The sequence below is a fragment of the Lithobates pipiens genome, unplaced genomic scaffold (genome assembly GCF_037356315.1).
Source record: "Lithobates pipiens isolate NorthernLeopardFrog02 unplaced genomic scaffold, aLitPip1_a1.2 Scaffold_18, whole genome shotgun sequence".
Taxonomy (NCBI): domain Eukaryota; kingdom Metazoa; phylum Chordata; class Amphibia; order Anura; family Ranidae; genus Lithobates; species Lithobates pipiens.
In genome coordinates, this window is record NW_027507758.1 from 92,934,360 (window position 1) to 92,954,256 (window position 19,897).

Consider the following 19,897-nt stretch of genomic DNA (forward strand, 5'->3'; position numbering starts at 1 on the left):
AGGCTGGTGAGGGTCCGTCCAGAAGTTAAGGAGACTCCAAACGACTGTAGACCATAGGGGGTGTCTCACAGGGGGATCTCCGGAGTAGTTCTTTGTCCAATTCAGAAGTAACTCAATTGGCAATTGCAACCCCAAACAGGGGGTGGAGGATTTTGCAGAATTTAAACCAAAAAAGAAAAAAGAAAGCTCCACATGGTACGGGTCCGACGCGTTTCGACATAGAGTGTCTTCTTCATGCCCCTGTTGAAGAGTATTTCACCTATTTCATTGATATCTGCAGACAAGCTGACATATCGGGTTGCACTTGACTAGTAAAACTCCTATCCCTTTTGAAGAAGTTCTATCACTTTTTTTTGTGCACCAGTCACATCACGGAGGATTTTATTTATTTGTGATTGTATATGGACTTTCTCCATGTGATTACGGACTTTCCTATGTGACCACTAATTTATCTGTTTTTCCGTGATTGCATTTTGATTTCTCTCGTGTGATTACATATCCACTTACATAGAAGCGCTACACTATTTTTTGTCCTAAATTGTTGAACTTTGTTTGTTTGAAGTGTTGGCAGCTGTTTTTTGTTAGTCAGTTATAGCGCAGTGTTTTCCCCTTTTTTGTTTATAATTATATTTAACTGAACTTTTAAGCCCTCAAGTGTCTGTGTCATAGCTGATCAGGTGTGCAGCACCGTGGCAACTGCAGATCAAAACAGAGGCTAAGGCCACGTACACACGGGCGGATTGTCTGCCCAACTTAGTCCGCTGAACCGTGTTTCAGCGGACAATCCGCTCGTGTGTGGGCTTCAGCGGACTTTTTCAGCGGACAGTCTGACGGACTAAGTCTTTCGGAATTTCCGTAATTTTGTCCGTCCAAACTTGGTTTTGTCCGTCCAAACTTGGTTTCAGCGGACAGTCCGCTCGTGTGTAGGCAAGTTGGACGGACTAAGTATGGCGCATGCTCAGAAAGGATTTACACGGCTGAAGGTTGCATTGCAGTGTATTGGACGTCGTTTTTCTAGTCCCGTCGTACGTGCTGTACACGTCATCGCACAAGCTTTCAGCGGACTGTCTGTTCATAGTGTGTGGTCAAGTCCGTTCATTCAAATGTTGGACGGACTGTCTGTCGGATTGTCTGACGAACTTAGTTGGGCAGACAATCCGCCCGTGTGTACGCGGCCTTAGATGCCAGCTTCCACAGCTGTGAAGGGTAGGAGGTTTACATTCCACTTTAACTTAAAAAGGGCCTACAGCCATAATAGTTCACCCGATCCAGCCATTTAGTTTGGAATTGAGAACTTTTTTGGCTGGAACTTACTGTCTAAACATTATTGTTTTTCCTGTAATAGATGGTACTTACAGAACTTTCCCATCCCTTTTCTATAGGCACAAACCTTGTTAATTGGAATGACTATTTGGTGTCCTGAGCTGCTGACCACCATTTAAAGTCTGTAGGCACCTTTTATTAGAATGTGGAAGGGTTAGGCCCTTATCCTTTTTCCTGTCTATGTCCCATTGGGGAGATGTGTCTTCATTTTCTGTCCCCAAGATACAAGAAATAATGAGCATAAATCTCTAAAAAGCTTCCACATTAAAAAAGTTTTTTTTTCTTCTTTGCTCCAGTGCTTTCCTCAACTCAATCCTCCGTCCAACGCTGGCATTTTTCTTATGGTAAAATGACCCTTATGTCATTTTTATCATTGCTTATGAGTCCAGCCTGTCCTTTCCATACCCTCAAGGGTAGGCATCATCACGCAGGCTGGGCTCACAGTTCTCCAAGACTTGGTGGTGCTCATATGTCATTACATGAGCGTCGCCCACTCCTGGAAGAGTGCCCACTCCCAGCCGTGATGTGAGACAGAAGCGGAAGCTGCTAGCTAGAAGACTGGAGGAAAAATGTTTTTTTATTTTTTATTATTATGAAAAAGGTTGGGGGTTTGCTTAGGGGGTGGTGGGAGGTGGTTGCGTAAAGCTAGAGTTCCGTCCTAACTGGTAGAGTCCAGTCAAAACATCCTGGAATTATTAAGTCTTATGTTTCTAATAAAATTGCCAGTTTTATTTCTGTAATGGCTTAGAAAAGACTAAATTAGCAACTTCATTTTGGCCCTTCTATTCAGGCAACATTATTCATGTACACAGCCTGTATTATCCTGTATGGCTTTATTTTTTCCTCCTAATCTGTCTAAAATGAATTCTGCATGCAGTCTGTTTTTGCAGTTAGACCCACAATGACGCTTTTAGCCTCAACATCAATTTAACAACAAGAAAACCTTAATGTATTCACTTTCCCTGCATGTGTTACACCTTAGGGTACAACAAGTGCAGCAGAAGAACTAACATATTGATTAGTTTAACCGCTGTATCTGCTGACCTGTTGATTTACAGGTGGGTGAGTGCGTCTCTTGGGCATAAACTGCCGCGCAGCACAAAACTCCAAGACACAATCCAATATAGAGGAGTCAGCACAGGACACACCAACAAGGATTCAAATAAAAGTGCATTTCATTCTAAGAAAAAAAAAAGCGATGTCCCTCTGATATTGCTCTTAGTCTAGCACAGTGAAAATCTGGCAAATAAAGTGAAATTATTGTACAAAATGGCACAGTTATTATATGTAACATGCCAACGTGTTTATTTTTTTTTTTACATTTTACAGTTAAAGGACAAGTGCACTTTTAACAAAAGGTTCACTAGTCCACCATCCTTAGTCCTCCTAACCTAAACTAACCTTGCTACACCCAACCCAGCTGCATACTTAACTCCACTTTGTAACAACCTGTCCTTTAAGGTACCATTTGCACGGGTGTTTTGTCACAGTGTGAATACCAGCAGCAGGAATTTATAGATTCATGCTGCTGGAATTGACAGCTGCGTGTGAGCCCCTACACTGCAATGACATTGGCTTGCTGTGCTTCTTTTTCCTACCACATTCCAGCTCTGCTGTACAGGAACCGCTAGATGCTTATACCAGGTCAATGCTTGCATTTAAAAAATACATTTAATAATGTATAAATTTTTACAGATCTACATTAGCTTGTGTCTCTTGTATGTGGCGATCAGCTTTAACTATGTGGTCATTACAGTACAGGAACAACATATAGTAGAACTAGCTTGAAACAAGTTGAATAAGAACCATATAGGCCCTCTGTTGTTATACCCTGATAGCTTTCTGATGAGTGGCTAATGCAGCCCTGGTATTCATTTCAGGCAAGAACACAGAAAAGTAAGATTACAAGGTTTAAAGTGCATCAAAGATTGCAATACGGTCATAGTAGTAGGGGTGGGATGGGAGACTGAGAATACAAGTGAAGCATCTTATAATCGAATAGAAACACTTTAGAATCTGGATAACTGGCAGATATTTTCTATTGACTAGGAGAATGGCTTGTATATGGTGCATTTTCCCCTATGGTACTTTTTAGCATACACAATAGGCAAAGGTTTCCGTGTAGCAGCTGTAAAGGGACAGTCTTTTGTCCTAACCCTTGGCTTGCTGGCTCCATGGAGGCTTGCCTTGTCACTGCTTTTTCTTCCCGGCAGGGGGAGGCAATCATAGGGCCCTGTGCTTCCTTTATACGTCCACTGGGTGGCTGGACCACCCAGGACGTGTTATCCCCTGTCGGCGGCATTCCGGATCACAACCGCGCGCTGTGGCTGTGCTCGTGCACGCGCCCCCTGCTGTGCACATGACGTCACAGCATCACGCAATTACGGCAGCGGTGACAGCTATGCCGTGATTGAGTGTCTTCCTGAACGCCGGGGGACTTACATGGGGAGTGCCGCCATTTTGGCACTTTCCCAATCCGTGGGGGGGGGGGGGGGGGAGTGGGATGGCACGCAGGCCTTACCTCTCCACCAGGATGGTCACAAACTTATAAGCAGCCTTGAAACAGGTAAAACTATATCCAAATCTTTTATTATTACATTTAACTCCTTTTTTTGTATTCCTTGTACAACAGGCCACTGCTATCACCACTGAGATAATCAGGTTGTCTCAGAACTCTATTGTCTGGGATAATCTGGTTGTCTGAGAACTGACACTTACTTTGATCATAAAACCCAGTGTGGATCCACAACACTGGGATTTTCTCCCATGTGTTGGTATATGGCTCCACGCTACCTCACTTCATAGATAGCAAATATGTCTGACCTTGATCTTTAGCACATCATATATGCCTTTGTGTGTTTTTATTTTTTATATGTTTTGTATTTGCGGTTGTTTACATTTTACCCTTTTTCCCTGTTGGTTTACCATCACTTTATAACATTGCATCGCTGCAACATTACCATCTTTACACTTTCCCTTCCCCTTTCCCCACTTTTTTCTCTTCCCTTCCCCTCTTTCCTCTCTCCCTCCCTTCCCCTCCCTCCCTCACCCCCTCTTTTCTTCCCCCACCCCCTCTTTTCTTCCCTCTCCCCCTCTTTTTCTCCCCCACCCCCTCTTTTCCGTCCTCTCCTTTCCATTTTCCTTCACTGCTCTGGGTGTCTTTTCTTTACTACTCTCCCTCACTTTCTTTCCCTTCACTTCATGCTCTCCCTTTTCCCTTCTTCCATCCTTATTTTCCTCCCCTTTTTCCCCCTCCCCCCTTTTTTTTATACGGCCGCTGGTTTTTAAGAGCAAACAACAATGAAAATTAGATTTGCCATCCTTTATCTGTATTTACTTCATAAAGGCTACCTATGCCCACTATATTATATTGATAGCGCCGTTATTAAATGCCTCAACTGCAGGTGCTCTCTGCTTTTTGGGAATCCCCCCAAATTCCCAAAAGGCCCTCTCTGCCTTTTGGGAATTTTCCACAAATTTGTAATTCCCTGACGCCTTGACCTTTGCCCCCTCGTGGCGAATGTGTCGGCCGACGACCGGGGACCCCTACCAGGACAGTGGGGAAAATTTTGGAGGATCTCAGGTTGAGGAGAAATCGCCAAACACATGTAATTGGTAAATATATTTTATATATATATATATATATATATATATATATATATATATATATATATATATATATAATGTTCACTATTACTATATTTATTCATGTACATTGTTGTTATACTGATGCATTTCAAACACATGTAAACAAAAAATCTCTCTATAGTGCTTCAATCCTCTGAAGAAGACCCAGTGGGGTCGAAACATGTCAGAATCGATTGAATCATCATCTCCCAGTGCTTGATTATTTTATGTCACAGTGTTTGATCCCATTTGTGCCATTGTGCTTTTATCTCCTTTATCTTTTGTAATACAGCTCATATTTTAACCTTTTATGTCAATATAAGATCTTGTCTTAATAAAGTTATTTAATTCCAAATTATATGGTACAATATTTTTCACCCTTTTGCTGCCTTGAAACCCCCATTTGGGGGACAATTTCCTTTTTCGATATTACCCGGGGTGTGCAGCACTCTTTTTTTTTTCTCAAGTGTTTCTTTGTTTCCACTAAATGATTGTATGGTCAGTTCCTTAAGGGCTCAGTCTCCTTAGCACAAATAGCACAAATCCCCACAGCAGCAGTCCCAGCAATATTGCAGCTCCCCGACCAGTCATACATAGCAATTAGTCTACTCTTGGCTCTGCACCCAGGTGACTCTGTTGGCACCCTCAAACTCGGCCACACAGCGCCGATTGTGCACCCTGGACAGCGATGTGCTCTCTTTTTTCCTCATAGTAATAGAAAGCTGTGTCCTGTACAGCCTGAGCCTCTTTTCTCTCATCCCGACAATCTGTATCTGGAGAAAGCAGTGTAAAAGCTGTTGCTTACAGTGGAGTCTCTCTCCTCTGGACTACAGTTCCCACAGTGCAGTCCTACTTATTGCATTCCATTAAACTATTCCTGCTCAACGGCTCCCACCTCTCACTGATATAGCTGTTAACCAGTTCAGCACCGTAGGGCAGCTGCCACCGAGAGCAGCTGCAGCCAGTGTTTGCCTCACTCTCCACTCCTGGCTACAAATAGAATATGAAATATACTCACCTGTCTAGCAACCATTGTCCCCATTCCATCACTGCAGCCTTCATCAGACTCTTTAGCGTTTGACACTTCTGGGAGTGTCAGATGCCTGTGTGACCCCATCCTCAGACCCTTATGTCACAGTGTGTCTTTTAAGGCTTTTTGTTCACTTCAAATGGGTTTTGCATTCCAACACAAGTCTATGGGAATGCAAAACTCACTTGAAGCAGGTCAGGAGGTGGTCCAATGCACAGGTTGGATCAGGAGGTGGTCCAATGCACAGGTTGGGTCAGGAGGTGGTCCAATGCACAGGTTGGGTCAGGAGGTGGTCCAATGCACAGGTTGGGTCAGGAGGTGGTCCAATGCACAGGTTGGGTCAGGAGGTGGTCCAATGCACAGGTGAATGAATTCTGAATAATTTCAGAAGCTTTTCAAACCATTAAAACGGGCTCACAGTACTGTGGGTCACTAAAGGCTACAGCTGTAAATGGTGAGCAACGGCCTTTGTATATCAGGCCTTGGAAAGATTCACAGTTGAATGTGACAAAGGATCAGGTTTTGTATATCACTTGTGTTGGTGGTGAGCCACAGGTTTTCCGCCTTTGCTGTTTTCCATGTCAGTCACCTCTCTCTTGATACACCACATCTAATGTATTGAATTATTATTTTTTTAAGTAAAAATGTATGATTGCAATTTTATGTTACATTTTTCTCATGCCTCTGGGTACAGTGATTCTTATTGATTCTTCACTGCCAGCCGTAAAAGCCATCACTGTGGCTCTGCAACTGGATACTGCTCTGTGTTTACAAGGAAACCATGTATCAATAATGTACTTCAAGGGGAATGTGGTTATTGTGGCATGGGATGATTGCTCTGTTATACATAAAATATAATTACGTTAAAATGAGTGAACACCAGAGGAAGATCACCCACCTCCTCCTCCTCCTAGACTGAGCCCAGGCTGGGTACTGCTTGGTGATGTATCTTGCTGTTCCCATTTTTTTTTTTTTCCGCTACCGAATCAAATAAAATGAGGTGACACATAAGAAAGTCTCTGCAAGCGTGTATGAGGTAGTGCAGCCAACATTCTCATAAATAACACAGCTCACGGTTCCAGCACTCTGATGTTTTATTGATGAACTGAAATCTGTCTATAGTATTGGCAAATGTTTCTTCTTTTATTTTACTGCTGTGGCATTGATTAGTGTATCTTATGATGTATCCTCCATTAAAATGTTTATTACTGTGTTTTCTGACAAGGCTGTAGTGTGAAAAGGGAGCAGGCTTGTCCAGACACTTGATGTGCTAAGTGTATTACACAGTGACTGTAGAATGTTAACCAGTAGAGTGCCAATATGATAAACCAATGAGCAATAAAAGTCTGCGTGGCTGTTGATGTAGCTTAGGTAAAGGCAACTCTTTCCCTAAAGAACAATAATATAATAATTGCTATTTCAATAGCTGTCATTTTGTAAATTGTTGGTATTAAAATTGCCTTTTCATTTCAGCATGGTGGTGCAGCTATGATTTTCTAAAACAAAAAAGATCAAATGTCAGCTCCTTACTAATGGAGTGAAAGCTTATGTTTTCTACAATGATAAGGTTCCATGAACTCCCCAGAATGGAACAACTATAAACATGAATTTGAACATTTGTACTACTTACTGTTTATAAAGCATTTGGTGTAAATGTATATTGGACGGAACTTCCATTTTGGGTTGGGCAATTGTTGACATTAGTTGAAGTGAATATTAGAGGGTGTTGCTTTATTTTATGTCTTAGTTTTTTTAATCTTTCAAAAAATGTTATCAGGTATTTAACCAAAATGCAGTAAATAATTGTATCCTTACAGTATTTTACAGTTATAACAAAGTAATACTTATAAAGAGTATGTATAAAAGGTTTTTAACCTTTGGAAAAATCAAATATACACTTTTTAATCAACATCCTCATGTTGTGCCGATAAAGTGCGCTTTTTTGATAGTCGGTTTCCCATTATCTTCATATACAGGGAGTCCCCTAGTTACAAACATCCAACTTACAAACAACTCCTACTTACAAACGGAGGGAGACAACAGGAAGTGAGTGGAAATCTACCCCTAGGAATGGAAATTCACGCTTGTAAGAGTTATTATGGGAAAAGGTGTCTCCACTGATGCTTTTATCACCAAGGCTTGTTTCAACAAGAACCCAAAATTTTCAAAATCCAATTGTCATTGGGACAGAAAGTTAGGTGAAATCTTCTGAATAAGGGCACAGGCAGCAAAGCAAACAATAGGGCTGTTGACCTTCCCTATGCTATCCAAAAAGCTTAAAAATAGTTTTTTTGGCTGAAGCTACACTTAAAAAATTTACCTGTTCCGACTTACAAACAGATTAAACTTAAAGCAGAGTTCCACCCAAAAGTGGAACTTCCGCTCATCGGAACCCCCCTCCCTCCGGTGCCACAATTGGCACCTTTCAGGGGGGAGGGGGATGCAGATACCTGTAAAATACAGGTATCTGCACCCACTTCTGGGAATAGACTCCTGCGGGAGTCACCCCCACCCCCCCCCCCGCTGTCTCCTGGGAAACACACAGGTCCCAGGAGATAGCGGGGACCATTTACTAAGCGCAGCGTGACTCACGCATGTGCAGTAGGGAACTGAGAAATTAAGCCGTAATGCTTCACTTCCTGATTCCCTCACCAAGAATGGCGAAGGCAGCAGCCGAGAGCCGAGCGATTGATCGGCTTTGGCTGCCGACAACACTGGACTCCAGGAAAGGTAAGGAAAGGAAAGTGTCCATTTATTAAAAGTCAGCAACTGCAGTATTTGTAGCTGCTGGCTTTTAATATTTTTTTTTTTAGGTGCACTCCCTCTTTAAGAACAAACTTGCAGACCCTATATTGTTTGTAACCCGGGGACTGCCTGTATGTGAGTGATTGTACTTGTTTCCATTGGATCTGAATTTTTGATCATAATTATTCTCATGATTAATGTAACAGTCTCTCTTTTATATCAAATAATCATGATTTGGGGCCCTAAAATTACTACACTCACTCCAACATTCCTGGTGATACCTCACGTGTGGTGCAATCATTTCCAAATGCATGCTGGACCTACGTGCGCCTTTGTGTTTGTGTGTATGCACCGCAGGACAAGGTTGCTTTTACATTATTTTATTATTTTCCTAAAAAATTTTTACACTTTTAAAAAAACAATATTTAATTTACCTTTATTGCTATCACGAGGGTGAACAAGCTTTGAGCAGATGACATGGAGACATCAGGGGTCTAGTAAACCCCTGATGTCTCCCCTGTCCTCCAAAACCACTTAGACTCCTTTCACACTGGAGGCGTTTTTCAGACACTACAGCACTAAAAATAGCGCCTGAAAAAGCCTCAGCTGCAAACCCAGTGTGAAAGCCCGAGTGCTTTCACACTGGGGCGCTGCGCTGGCAGGGCGTCACAAAAAGTCCTGCCAGCAGCTTCTTTGCAGCGGTGGAGAAGTGGTGAATACACCTCTCCTGCCCATTGAAATCAATGCAGTGGCATTTTGGGGAGAGATTTAACCCTTTTTTGGTCGCTAGAGGGGCTTAAATCCGCCCTGCTAGCGGCCGAATAGTGACGGTAAAACGGCGCTAAAAATAGCACCACTTTACCGCCGACGCCCGGGCACTTTCAGTGTGAAAGGGCTCTTACTGAGTACAGACTGCGCTTGGTTAATTGTTTCCCTGGCTGTAATAGCCAGGAAATGATAGCTCTGAAACTTAATAGCAACAAAATAATTGTTGTTTGCTGGGTTCATTTGTCACAGAGGAGATCAGGAAATGTATGTTCCTCCATTTCCTCTGTGGGCAGCTGTCCAATTTACTGCAGTCCCAGGCTCCCTGGAGGAGCGGGAGAGACCTGAACCACTGGTGGTGGTGGCAGGGGATGGAGGCGCGGGGGGGGGGGGAGCTGCGTTGCGAAACTGAAAAAGTGTTTGGGTGGCTGTAAAGCCACCAAGATCACTTCTACCAGAAATGTGATGGATGGATGAAGAATACCAGTACCAGGATCGTGGCTGCAACTGTAGTCATGATCCTAATATAACCATTTGCTTACAGGATATTTTAACTTGTATGCTATTCAGCAAGTCATTAACAAATAACAACTGATTTAAAAAAAAAAAGTCACTTTGTTTCAACGTGGGAACCTGAGGGAGTCTGGTGCATTGTATCCTGTCCCAAAAAAATCTCTTCTTTTGCTCATTTGAGTCACTGTTCTTCTTGGAAGAATGCACAGGGCTTGAACTCAAATCATAGGCATCCCCTGTCATAGGAGCTACTAGCTATTTCCCATTCAGGATTACAAGGGGTGCATATCAAATATGTGGTATTTTATATTTAACTAACTAGATATGTAAAACCTTGAACATATTTTTTTGGTCTTGAACATAAAATATACAAAGCTAATACATGCAAAACTTTATACATTCCTTTCAACTAAAATACATTTTGTAGTGATGTGTATTTCAGGGAACTGGGAATTTTGATGCATACCCTCATGACACAAGCATGCCTTGGGGACAGCATTGAGCTGGGGAAACAAACTATAGTTAAAGCATACTTGAGTTGGTATAAAAGGCACAGGAGAAGGCTGGGCCAGTTTCTCATCCAGGGAAGCTACTTAAAATTTGCATACCAGACTGCTGTAGGGTTGAAGGCTGCTCGTGCACACAACAGATGAAGTGGAGGCACCTACTATTTGATATCAGCACCACTTCAAAAAATTTGATATCCCTTGTAGGTTTGCTTTAAATTGTATCTGTACCTTTTATATTTGTTTATTTTAAAGGCAAATTCCTGCTAGAATAAGACACCAGACTGCCCCATTGTGTAAATTCCTACATTTGCCAAGAACTGAATCCTAACATTGTGATTTTGCCTAACAAGTATCCTAATTATGCAGCCTTTCATTGCAAACTAATACAAAACTTTGACCATTCATGTCTGGTCAGCAATGATTATGTACTGGCTGATGATCTCTTTTGGGCCTAATTCAGTTTGTTATCCTGTTTTTTCTATAAAAAAGACTTTGTAGCTCATTACCGCTGGCTTTGAAGGGTCTTTAGAACACATGGATTCTGGTTAGGCATGGAAAGAGGAAACACCAGAACAATTTTGTTTGCATGTTCTAGCTGTGCCTGCATGGGTTTCCTCTGGGTACTCTGGTTTCCCTCCCACACTCCAAAGACACACCGGTAGGTTAATTGGCCACTATATATATTGGCGTTAGTATGTGTATGTCTGATTGTGAGGTAGCGACCTTGGATTGCAAGATCCTTGAGAGCAGGGACTTAGCTAAATGTATAATATATGTGTAAAACGCTACTTAAAATTCACAGCACTATATAAGAGCCTATAATAAAAATAAATATATGTGCACACAAAAATACAATTTTTTTTTGCCACTTGCACTTGATGGGGCAATCTTTGCAAAGTGAAATTTCAACACATTTACCCAATTCTGCCTTACAAACGACCACTACCTGTGCAAAGTTAACATCATATTTACCTTTAGTAAATCAATCCCATGGTGTGAACGGAATTTTGATTTGAGGAGAACTCTTTTCACAACAGAACAGAGATTAAATGACATGCGCAAGACTGCAAGTTGGAAAGCAATATCTAGCAGGCTCTGTGTGAAACACAGCATAACAACATGGACACACCATGTGAGCTGCTGTTGCCTGACTCCAAAAGTGATAGCTCATTATAGCAGACATTGGAGGAAGCAAAAGAGCAGGATGGTAACATGACTTCTAAGCCCTTGTACACACGGTCAGACATTCCGACAACAAAATCCGTCGGATTTTGTCCGAAACTGGTGTTGCATACACACGGTCTGACAAAGTTGTCGAAAAATTTGATCTGAGCATGCGTGGCACTTTGTCCAATCGGAATTCTCTACAAACGATTGGACAAAGTCCAATCGGATCATGTTGTCGGGAAATTTTATGGCCCAGCTCTAAAACTTTGTCGGTCGGATATTTGGATGGAGCCCACACACGGTCGGATTATCCGACAACACGGTCCGATCAGACATTTTCCATCGGAATGTCCGACCGTGTGTACAAGGGCTAAGAGGTCTTGCACGTACGTTGTGTTCAATCTGGCAATAGGATATCTAGATCATTCAGTACAGGTTTCCTTTAAGTGTCTTGGCAACGTTACTTTAGCTATTCACTGAATTATTTTACTTGTTACCTAAAGTAGTCAACCTTAATTATAATTTGTTATACCATGCTGAATTCTGTTGTCACTTGGGCAGTCACTGGGTGAAAACTGACCCATGTAGTATAACATTCCATGTCAATTCAAGCCTTGTTCGCTGTTCCCAGCTGCCTTTGCTATGTCAATGACATTTACATACTGTATGAGGTGTAGTGTGATGTGCACTCCAGCCAGATCATTTGGCTATCGTAAATAAACGGTCTAACGCCTCTGGCTATTTTTAAAAGGAAGTGAGCAGGTTTATAAACCATATTTCCCAGCACTGAGAGATGTCTCCCTGAAAGCTTTTAGCTTTACGGGTAATCTTGAATTGAAATCTAATCTTCCATGTGAAAACAGCTTCCATCTTGGAGATGTCATCACGTTTGAAAGCTCAGTCTTCATTACCTGTGGGGTCAGGTACTTAACATTGCTGACAAAATGCTAGTGGTTTGTAATATGAATCAATCGGCCTTGCTCAACCTCTATACCAAAGAGGAACCCTTGAAATAATTTTCATGTCTCAGGTAACTCCTGCTAAAGAGGATTATATCTACAACTCAGAGTACATTAGTGTGAGTTGTAGATGTAAGGAAAAAAAATAAGAATATGATGCACCCAATATATTTGACTTTCATTTTCATATAGTCTATAAATGACACTGAAAATTGTATTGTCCCTTTAAATTTGTGCACAGTGGACAGTTTTCACCTCATATTGGCAATCTGATTAGTGTCCCCTTGGTTTTGTAGCCCATGAAGAAGGGCCCTTTTATATTGATAGTCAGTAGAAAATGTCTTTCCTACATTGGTGGTCAGTGCAAAAGGGTCCTCTTACATTGGTAGTCAGTATAAATGGGCTCTCCTACTGTACAATGGTTATCAGTGGAGAAGGGCTTCTTCTACATTGGTTATCAATGGCGAAGGGCTCTCTTACATTGATGATCTGTGGAGAAGGTCACCATTTGCATCAGTGGTACATAGAAGTAATCCCCTAGATTGGTGGGAAGGACCTTCTTACTTTGGTTGTCAATAGGAAAGGTACCTCCTTACACTGGTACTAGGTGGAAAAATTGGCCTCTTAAAATGTTGATTAGTGGGAAGAATGGCCATTACAATGTGGTGCACCCTTAGTTTAATAGTAAAGGATACCCTGTTACACTTGAGGTCGTTTTGAAGAATGCTACCCTACCCTATGACATTTATTCTTGCGGGCTATCATGAGATCCATATTTTTTGGAAGTGCTGGAGGAAGACTAATGCTGCATACACATGAGCGGACTTCTCGTCAGACTGAACTCCGAAGGACTTTTCTACGGAGTTCTGCTGAAACGTACTTGCCTACACACGATCACACTAAAGTCTGATCATTTAGAACGTGATGACTTATGACGGGACTACAAAAAGGAAGTCCAATAGCTGATAGCAACTGGTTCCAGCGGAAAGATTTGAAACGTGTTCTATTTCTAGGTCAGTCAGAATTTTAGAAAGAAAAAGTCAGATGAAGCCCACACACGATCAGAATGTCCGACAGAATGAGTCTGACCTTTTCTGATGTAAAGTCCGGTCGTGTGGAGAGGGCATTACACACAGAGGAGATGTCATTTGTGCTCCTTAAGTCCTCATGCAAGTGTCCTTGGTACTCCACAGCAGAGAGCCTCACATCCAACTCTGCTCTTCTGCAATTTGAACATCTGCTGTTCCTATACCACTGCATAATCTAAAACTGTTTAGGAAAAGATGACAGACAAAATAAATGTAACCTTATTGACGCTATAACTGTAAAAAATAAATTTAAAAAATATATATGATATACAGTATCTCACAAAAGTGAGTACACCCCTCACATTTTTGTAAATATTTTATATCTTTTCATGTGACAAGACTGAAAAAACACTTTGCTACAATGTAAAGTAGGGAATGTATAGCCTGTAAAATCATGTGAATTTGCTGTCCTCTCAGAAAAACTCAAAATGCAGCCATTAATGTCTAATCCGCTGGCAACAAAAGTGAGTACACCCCTAATTGAAAATGTCCAAATTGGGCCCAATTAGCCATTTTCCCTCCCTGCTGTCATGTGACTTGATAGTGTTACAAGGTCTCAGGTGTGAATGGGGAAACAGGTGTGTTAAATTTGGTGTCATCGCTCTTACTCTCTCATACTGGTCACTGGAAGTTCAACATAGCATCTCATGGCAAAGAACTCTCAGAGGATCTGAAAAAAAAGAAAAGAATTGTTCCTCTACATAAAGATGGACTAGGCTATAATAAGATTGCCAAGACCCTGAAACTGAACTGCAGCACGGTGGCCAAGACCATACAGCGTTTTAACAGTACAGATTCTTCTCAGAACAGGCCTCACCATGGTCGACCAAAGAAATTGAGTGCACGTGCTCAGTATCACATCCAGAGGTTGTCTTTGGGAAATAGACTTATCACTGCTGCCAGCATTGCTGCAGAGGTTGAAGGGGTGGGGATCAGCCTGTCAGTGCTCAGACCATATGCCACACACTGCATCAAATTGGTCTGCATGGCTGTCCTCCCAGAAGGAAGACAAGTGTGTCTTGCCTACAGTCAAGCATGGTGGTGGGAGTGTCATGGTCTGGGGCTGCATGAGTGCTGCTGGGGAGCTACAGTTCATTGAGGGAACCATGAATGACAACATGTACTGTGACATACTGAAGCAGAGCATGATACCCTCCCTTCAGAGACTGGGCTGCAAAGCAGTATTCCAACATAACGGCCCCAACCACACCTCCAAGATGACCACTGTCTAGCTAAAGAAGCTGAGGGTAAAGGTGATGCACTGGCCAAGCATGTCTCCAGACCTAAACCCTATTGAGCATCTGTGGAAGGTGGAGGAGTGCAAGGTCTCTAACATTCACCAGATCCATGATGTCATGGAGGAGTGGAAGAGGACTCCAGTGGCAACCTGTGAAGCTCTGGTGAACTCCATGCCCAAGAGGGTTAAGGCAGTGCTGGAAAATAATGGTGACCACACAAAATATTGTCACTTTGGGCACAATTTGGACATTTTCAGTTAGGGTTGTACTCACTTTTGTTGCCAGCAGTTTAGACATTAATGGCTGTGTGTTGAGTTATTTTGAGGGGACAGCAAATGTAAACACTGTTATATAAGCTGTACACGCACTACTTTACATTACATTACACTTTCGTGAGATACTGTACGTCATAGTACATTTAGCTTAACTCGCCTGAGTGTCCATGTTATAAATATAACCACACTACACAATTATATATTTTTGGCTATATGCTGATTTTTGGACAGATACACTGACAGTACAGTCAAGTCACGATTTATGACTACTTCTGTAGTTTTTGCAGGAATTGACAGGAAACTACTTGTTCTGATTGCTCACCTCTTGTTGACATTCAGTGCTGTCAGTCATTTCACTTTTTTGACAAGTATGTCACTCCTCTCTTAGATTTAAACTTCCTAGCTCTTATACTGCTTGCATCATTTACAATGAAGCTCTGGAATGTGATGCATTTTATGGTTCAGAAAAAGGTTATTTTTATTTTTTTATATAGAATAGGGAGCTGCATGCAGCCAATACCCACAAATTATAGTATGCCACCAACCCACGGCTTCTTTTTGAGCTCCATTGTAGCCTCAACCTTGCATAGTCTGCAGGCTCTGTAACTGCAACTATGCTTTAATCAGAGACCTTTGTCATGTTATAAGAAGCTGTTATGCCGTGTACACATGGCCGGACTTTTCGACAGCAAAGGTCCGACGGAACAAATCCGGCGGACAATTCAATCGTGTGTGGGCTTCATCGCACCTTTGCTGTCGAAAAATCAGACGGACTTTAGATTTAGAACATGTTTAACATTTTTCAGATGGACTTGAGTCCGGTCGAAAAATCCATTCATCTGTATGCTAGTCTGACGGACAAAAACAGACACTAGGGCAGCTTTTGGCTACTGGCTATGAACTTCCTCATTCTAGTCCAGTCGTACGTCATCGCGGTCGAATCCATTGGGCTTTGGTGTGATTGCGCGTGGCCAAGTCTGTTCATTCAGAAAGTCCGTCGGAACTCTGCCAAAAGTCCGTCTGGAAGACCGTCGGACCTAGTCTGCAGGAAAGTCCGGTCATGTGTACGCGGCATCAGACTACTGCCAAGTTACTGCAGAATATCAGAGACCGCTACATGGTTGATTTTATAAATACCATACCATATTATAAATTACTAAATGTTAGCACAAGGAAATATTTCCTACATGCCATGCATGTTTATTTGGTAGGGAGCGAGCCCTGATCTTGAACGGGCCTACAGCTGTATATATGTGCATGCAGGTGTCTATCCTGGATGGAGGTACAGAGAATCTAACACATAGTATAATACTTTGCTGGTAGTCTTCACATGAAAAGGCCAACTAGAACTGTAGCATTGCAGTAAAGCTGAGTCCTGTTAGTATGTTGGTAGTGTCCACCATGACAAAAATAAACCAAAGAAACATGTAGTATTTGCAAATGTGTGCAAACTAAACCCATGTTTTTAACGCATACTGTTAGACAGGTTCATTCAGTTGGTTTCAGACTGGTCGGTAAGTTAAGCTGGGATTTTTTTTTGTTTGCTTTGTTTGACATGCGTCACCCTTCCCTGTGCTCCTGGCTGCAAAAGCCAGTTATAGGTGGGGGCAGGGGCCATTTGTTTGTAGTGTCCACCATGACCCTGGCCTATGTTCCCTGGCTTAGGAATGTTGGTTGGCTGGGATGGATTTTGCTAGCCAATTGATCATTTTCCTTGAGATACCTGGTGACCCCTTTGTCCCCTTTCTCCATGGGCATAAACATGCAAGTTGTTGTTATGTTTGTATAATTTGCCTCCAAAAGACCGACTAGAGACTGGGTTGTATACATAAATTTGGCCACTATCTAAGGTCTGCAGCCAGCATCCTAGACTAAAATTATTCAAGTATAAACTTATACTAATCTCTAAACCCTGGTTCACATTGGTACAATTTGACATGCAATATGACATGTCAAATTGGTGGCAATTGCACTGTCCTATTCGGTGTGACATTGCAGTGCCACACCGATTTTAAAAAGTTGTTTCTATACTACTTTTTGCGATATCTGGCTGTGATTTACATTGACATATGTGAAAAAAACATGCACAGATGTTTCTGAACTTGCAGCCAAAATCGGGACTGAAATCGTGCGAGTTCAGCTGAACTTCCAGGGCTTCATTCCCGCAGCTCAGTGTGAACCTGGGCTTAACCTAATTCAAAGATTTTACATACAATTTTGTTGCAGCTCAAAGATTTTTTTGTAGATAATAGAAAAGTTAAGTACCGTAAGTGATGATTCTTTTTTTCATGAGGTTCTGGTGTGGTACACTATATTTCCATCTTTTCAAGTGGCTGTGCTAGTGACCAGTAACGTACCTATCAAAGCATAGCACCTTGGCCGGATCTAAAGTTGAAAGTGTATTTCCTTTCTTTGTCATAACTAATTAATCCTGTTTTCTGCTTTCTAGTCTTTGGTCTTCCAAGCTCACTCCTAGCTAAATGTCTTCAAAGAACACACAGGGATGGTATTTAGATAATGTGTAATTTTTTTCAAAAGACATTGTGCTGTGAAAATGTTATATCTTGACAGCGTTTTAATTAAATACTTTAGGCTTCATAATCAGAAGTGTGGCATGAAACTGTTGATGCATCAGCTGTGAAAATAATTTAGATACGCTTAAGAAGACTATCTCTGGTGGGAACTGATGTAGTCAGTGTGTCATTGATTTACAACAGTCCAGGTGTGTGAAATGGAATTCCACCATCCTAGCAGAACACATTGGTCACTTGTAGTTGTGCTGAACATAACAAGCTTTGTTTTGTGTATGTGACCTTAATATTTCCTTCTTTTTTTTTTTTTTCAGCAAACTCGAGTCTTCTTGGAGGAGGTGGAGGTAGGTGCTTTGATTTTTCTTTTTTCTAAAATTTGTTAACTTGGCAAAAAACTATGAAACCTACAGTGAATATAAATTGTGTCCTTTTTAATAATACAAAAAAAAAACAATGATGAACAGCAATCCGTAACTTGGTGTTGTTTGACCAGTTTCCTGAGTGATTGAAAATTTCTGGTTGGTTGTTTAAACTTAATGCATCGGTCTGTAATGTATTCATTAAAAACCATTTAGGTAAAACCTCTCTACTCTTTTCCTTTGAACATCAAGACACAGCTAAAAACAAACTGTTATTCTTCATGAAGCAATGATGTATGAAGAGTTGAAAACCCTTGGATTTTTTTTAAAATGCAACATGTGCAAAAAAAAGTTGGTTTACAGAAATACCCAGGGGATTGGACAGGACCATGTAAATCTCTCCTATGGGTAACCTGCCTTAAAAGAAAAATTCTAGTTGCCTTGAAGTCATGATGACCCTGTTGCATCAAGATTTTGATTCACTAACTTGTAGATAAGTATTTGTGGACTCACTTTAAATTTCCTGATCTACCTTACTTGTACAGGTCAGGAAAAAGCCATGACTTTTATCAAATCCACATCTGTTACAGACAGCAGTAGTAGAGAATATCAGCGCAAAACATTTTGCGTGATCCTAAGTACCCATTCAGATTGTTATTTTGTTGCTGCATAATAGAACCAAACTTGATTGGTCACTAGTCTTGATTTCCCGTGCATTGCATTTCCAAAGTTGTGTCAGACTGTGCCATCATTAGATAAAGAGCTTAATCATCCACAAGTTAACTAATGCAAGAGCCTAGGGCCTGAGGAATGTTAAGGGGCACAGTTACAATGTACATGCTCCCGCTGTAAACAAGGAAAATAACATGATTAATCACAGCTGCATACCCACCTATAACTTAACAAGGGAGTGTGCATTTTTCAACAATTGAAGTCTAACATGGAGGGGCCATGCCAATAAAGACAATGCAATTGCGGTGGATTCTTTGTGCCTATTGCCTAAGGCTTTATTCTTACTAAATACATCCCTGAGGTCCAAAGAATCCAATTTATTTTTGTATGTTTGTTTGACCATCAGTTTTTGTTGCCACATGGTAACACTAGATATTGACAACCAACCAATATTTGTGTAGAAATCTCTTGGTCTGGTTGATCTTTTGTCTGACAGTGTCAGATGTTGGCAGTCAAACTGCATAGTCAACAATGTTTCAGAGAGTAAACATTTATAAAAAGATTGAACAATATCTATTAATAAAGGTCATATGTGTGTGGATGCCTGAAGTGTGTGTGATAGTGCTGGACCAACAGAAGTAAAATTTGGTTCCGATGAATACACCAAAAGTGATTTTGTTTCCTTAAAAGAAGCAGATCCGTGATTGAAACATAATATGAGGAGGCCCTTTTCTGGTTGTATTCTGCGACCTCTCTGATAATGACACAAGGAAGCACTTGCCAGAGAGTGGAATTTTGAATATGTACAGAGGAGCACCTGAAACAAAAGTTCATCTTACTCAAAGGATTTTTTGAAATATTTAACGATCTCCATCAAGCCTTAATACATGTCCCTTTTTGCTTTCTGTTGTGATTTCTATTAAAAAGGCAAACCCTGAAGGCGGAGTTGGCTGTATCTGATGATCTTGACCATTACATGTTTCAAAAGATCCTTCAAATTTTTACTAAAGTATTTTTTTTTTTGTTAAAATAACAAACATGTTATGCTCACCTGCTCTGTGCAGTGGTATTGCACTGAGTGGCCCCAATACACCTC

The 19,897-nt window shown here is 41.3% G+C and overlaps 1 protein-coding gene across 7 annotated transcripts in view; it reads left to right on the top strand.

Annotated features, from left to right (window-relative positions):
* MACROD2 (mono-ADP ribosylhydrolase 2) overlaps nt 1-19,897 on the top strand; it is a 3,459,957-nt gene that overhangs the window by 950,448 nt on the left and 2,489,612 nt on the right. For all 7 annotated transcript variants that reach the window (XM_077485921.1, XM_077485927.1, XM_077485924.1 and 4 more), the window contains exon 4: nt 18,085-18,114. In XM_077485921.1, coding sequence (XP_077342047.1) covers nt 18,085-18,114 — 30 coding nt within the window. The remainder of the gene's footprint in view (nt 1-18,084; nt 18,115-19,897) is intronic.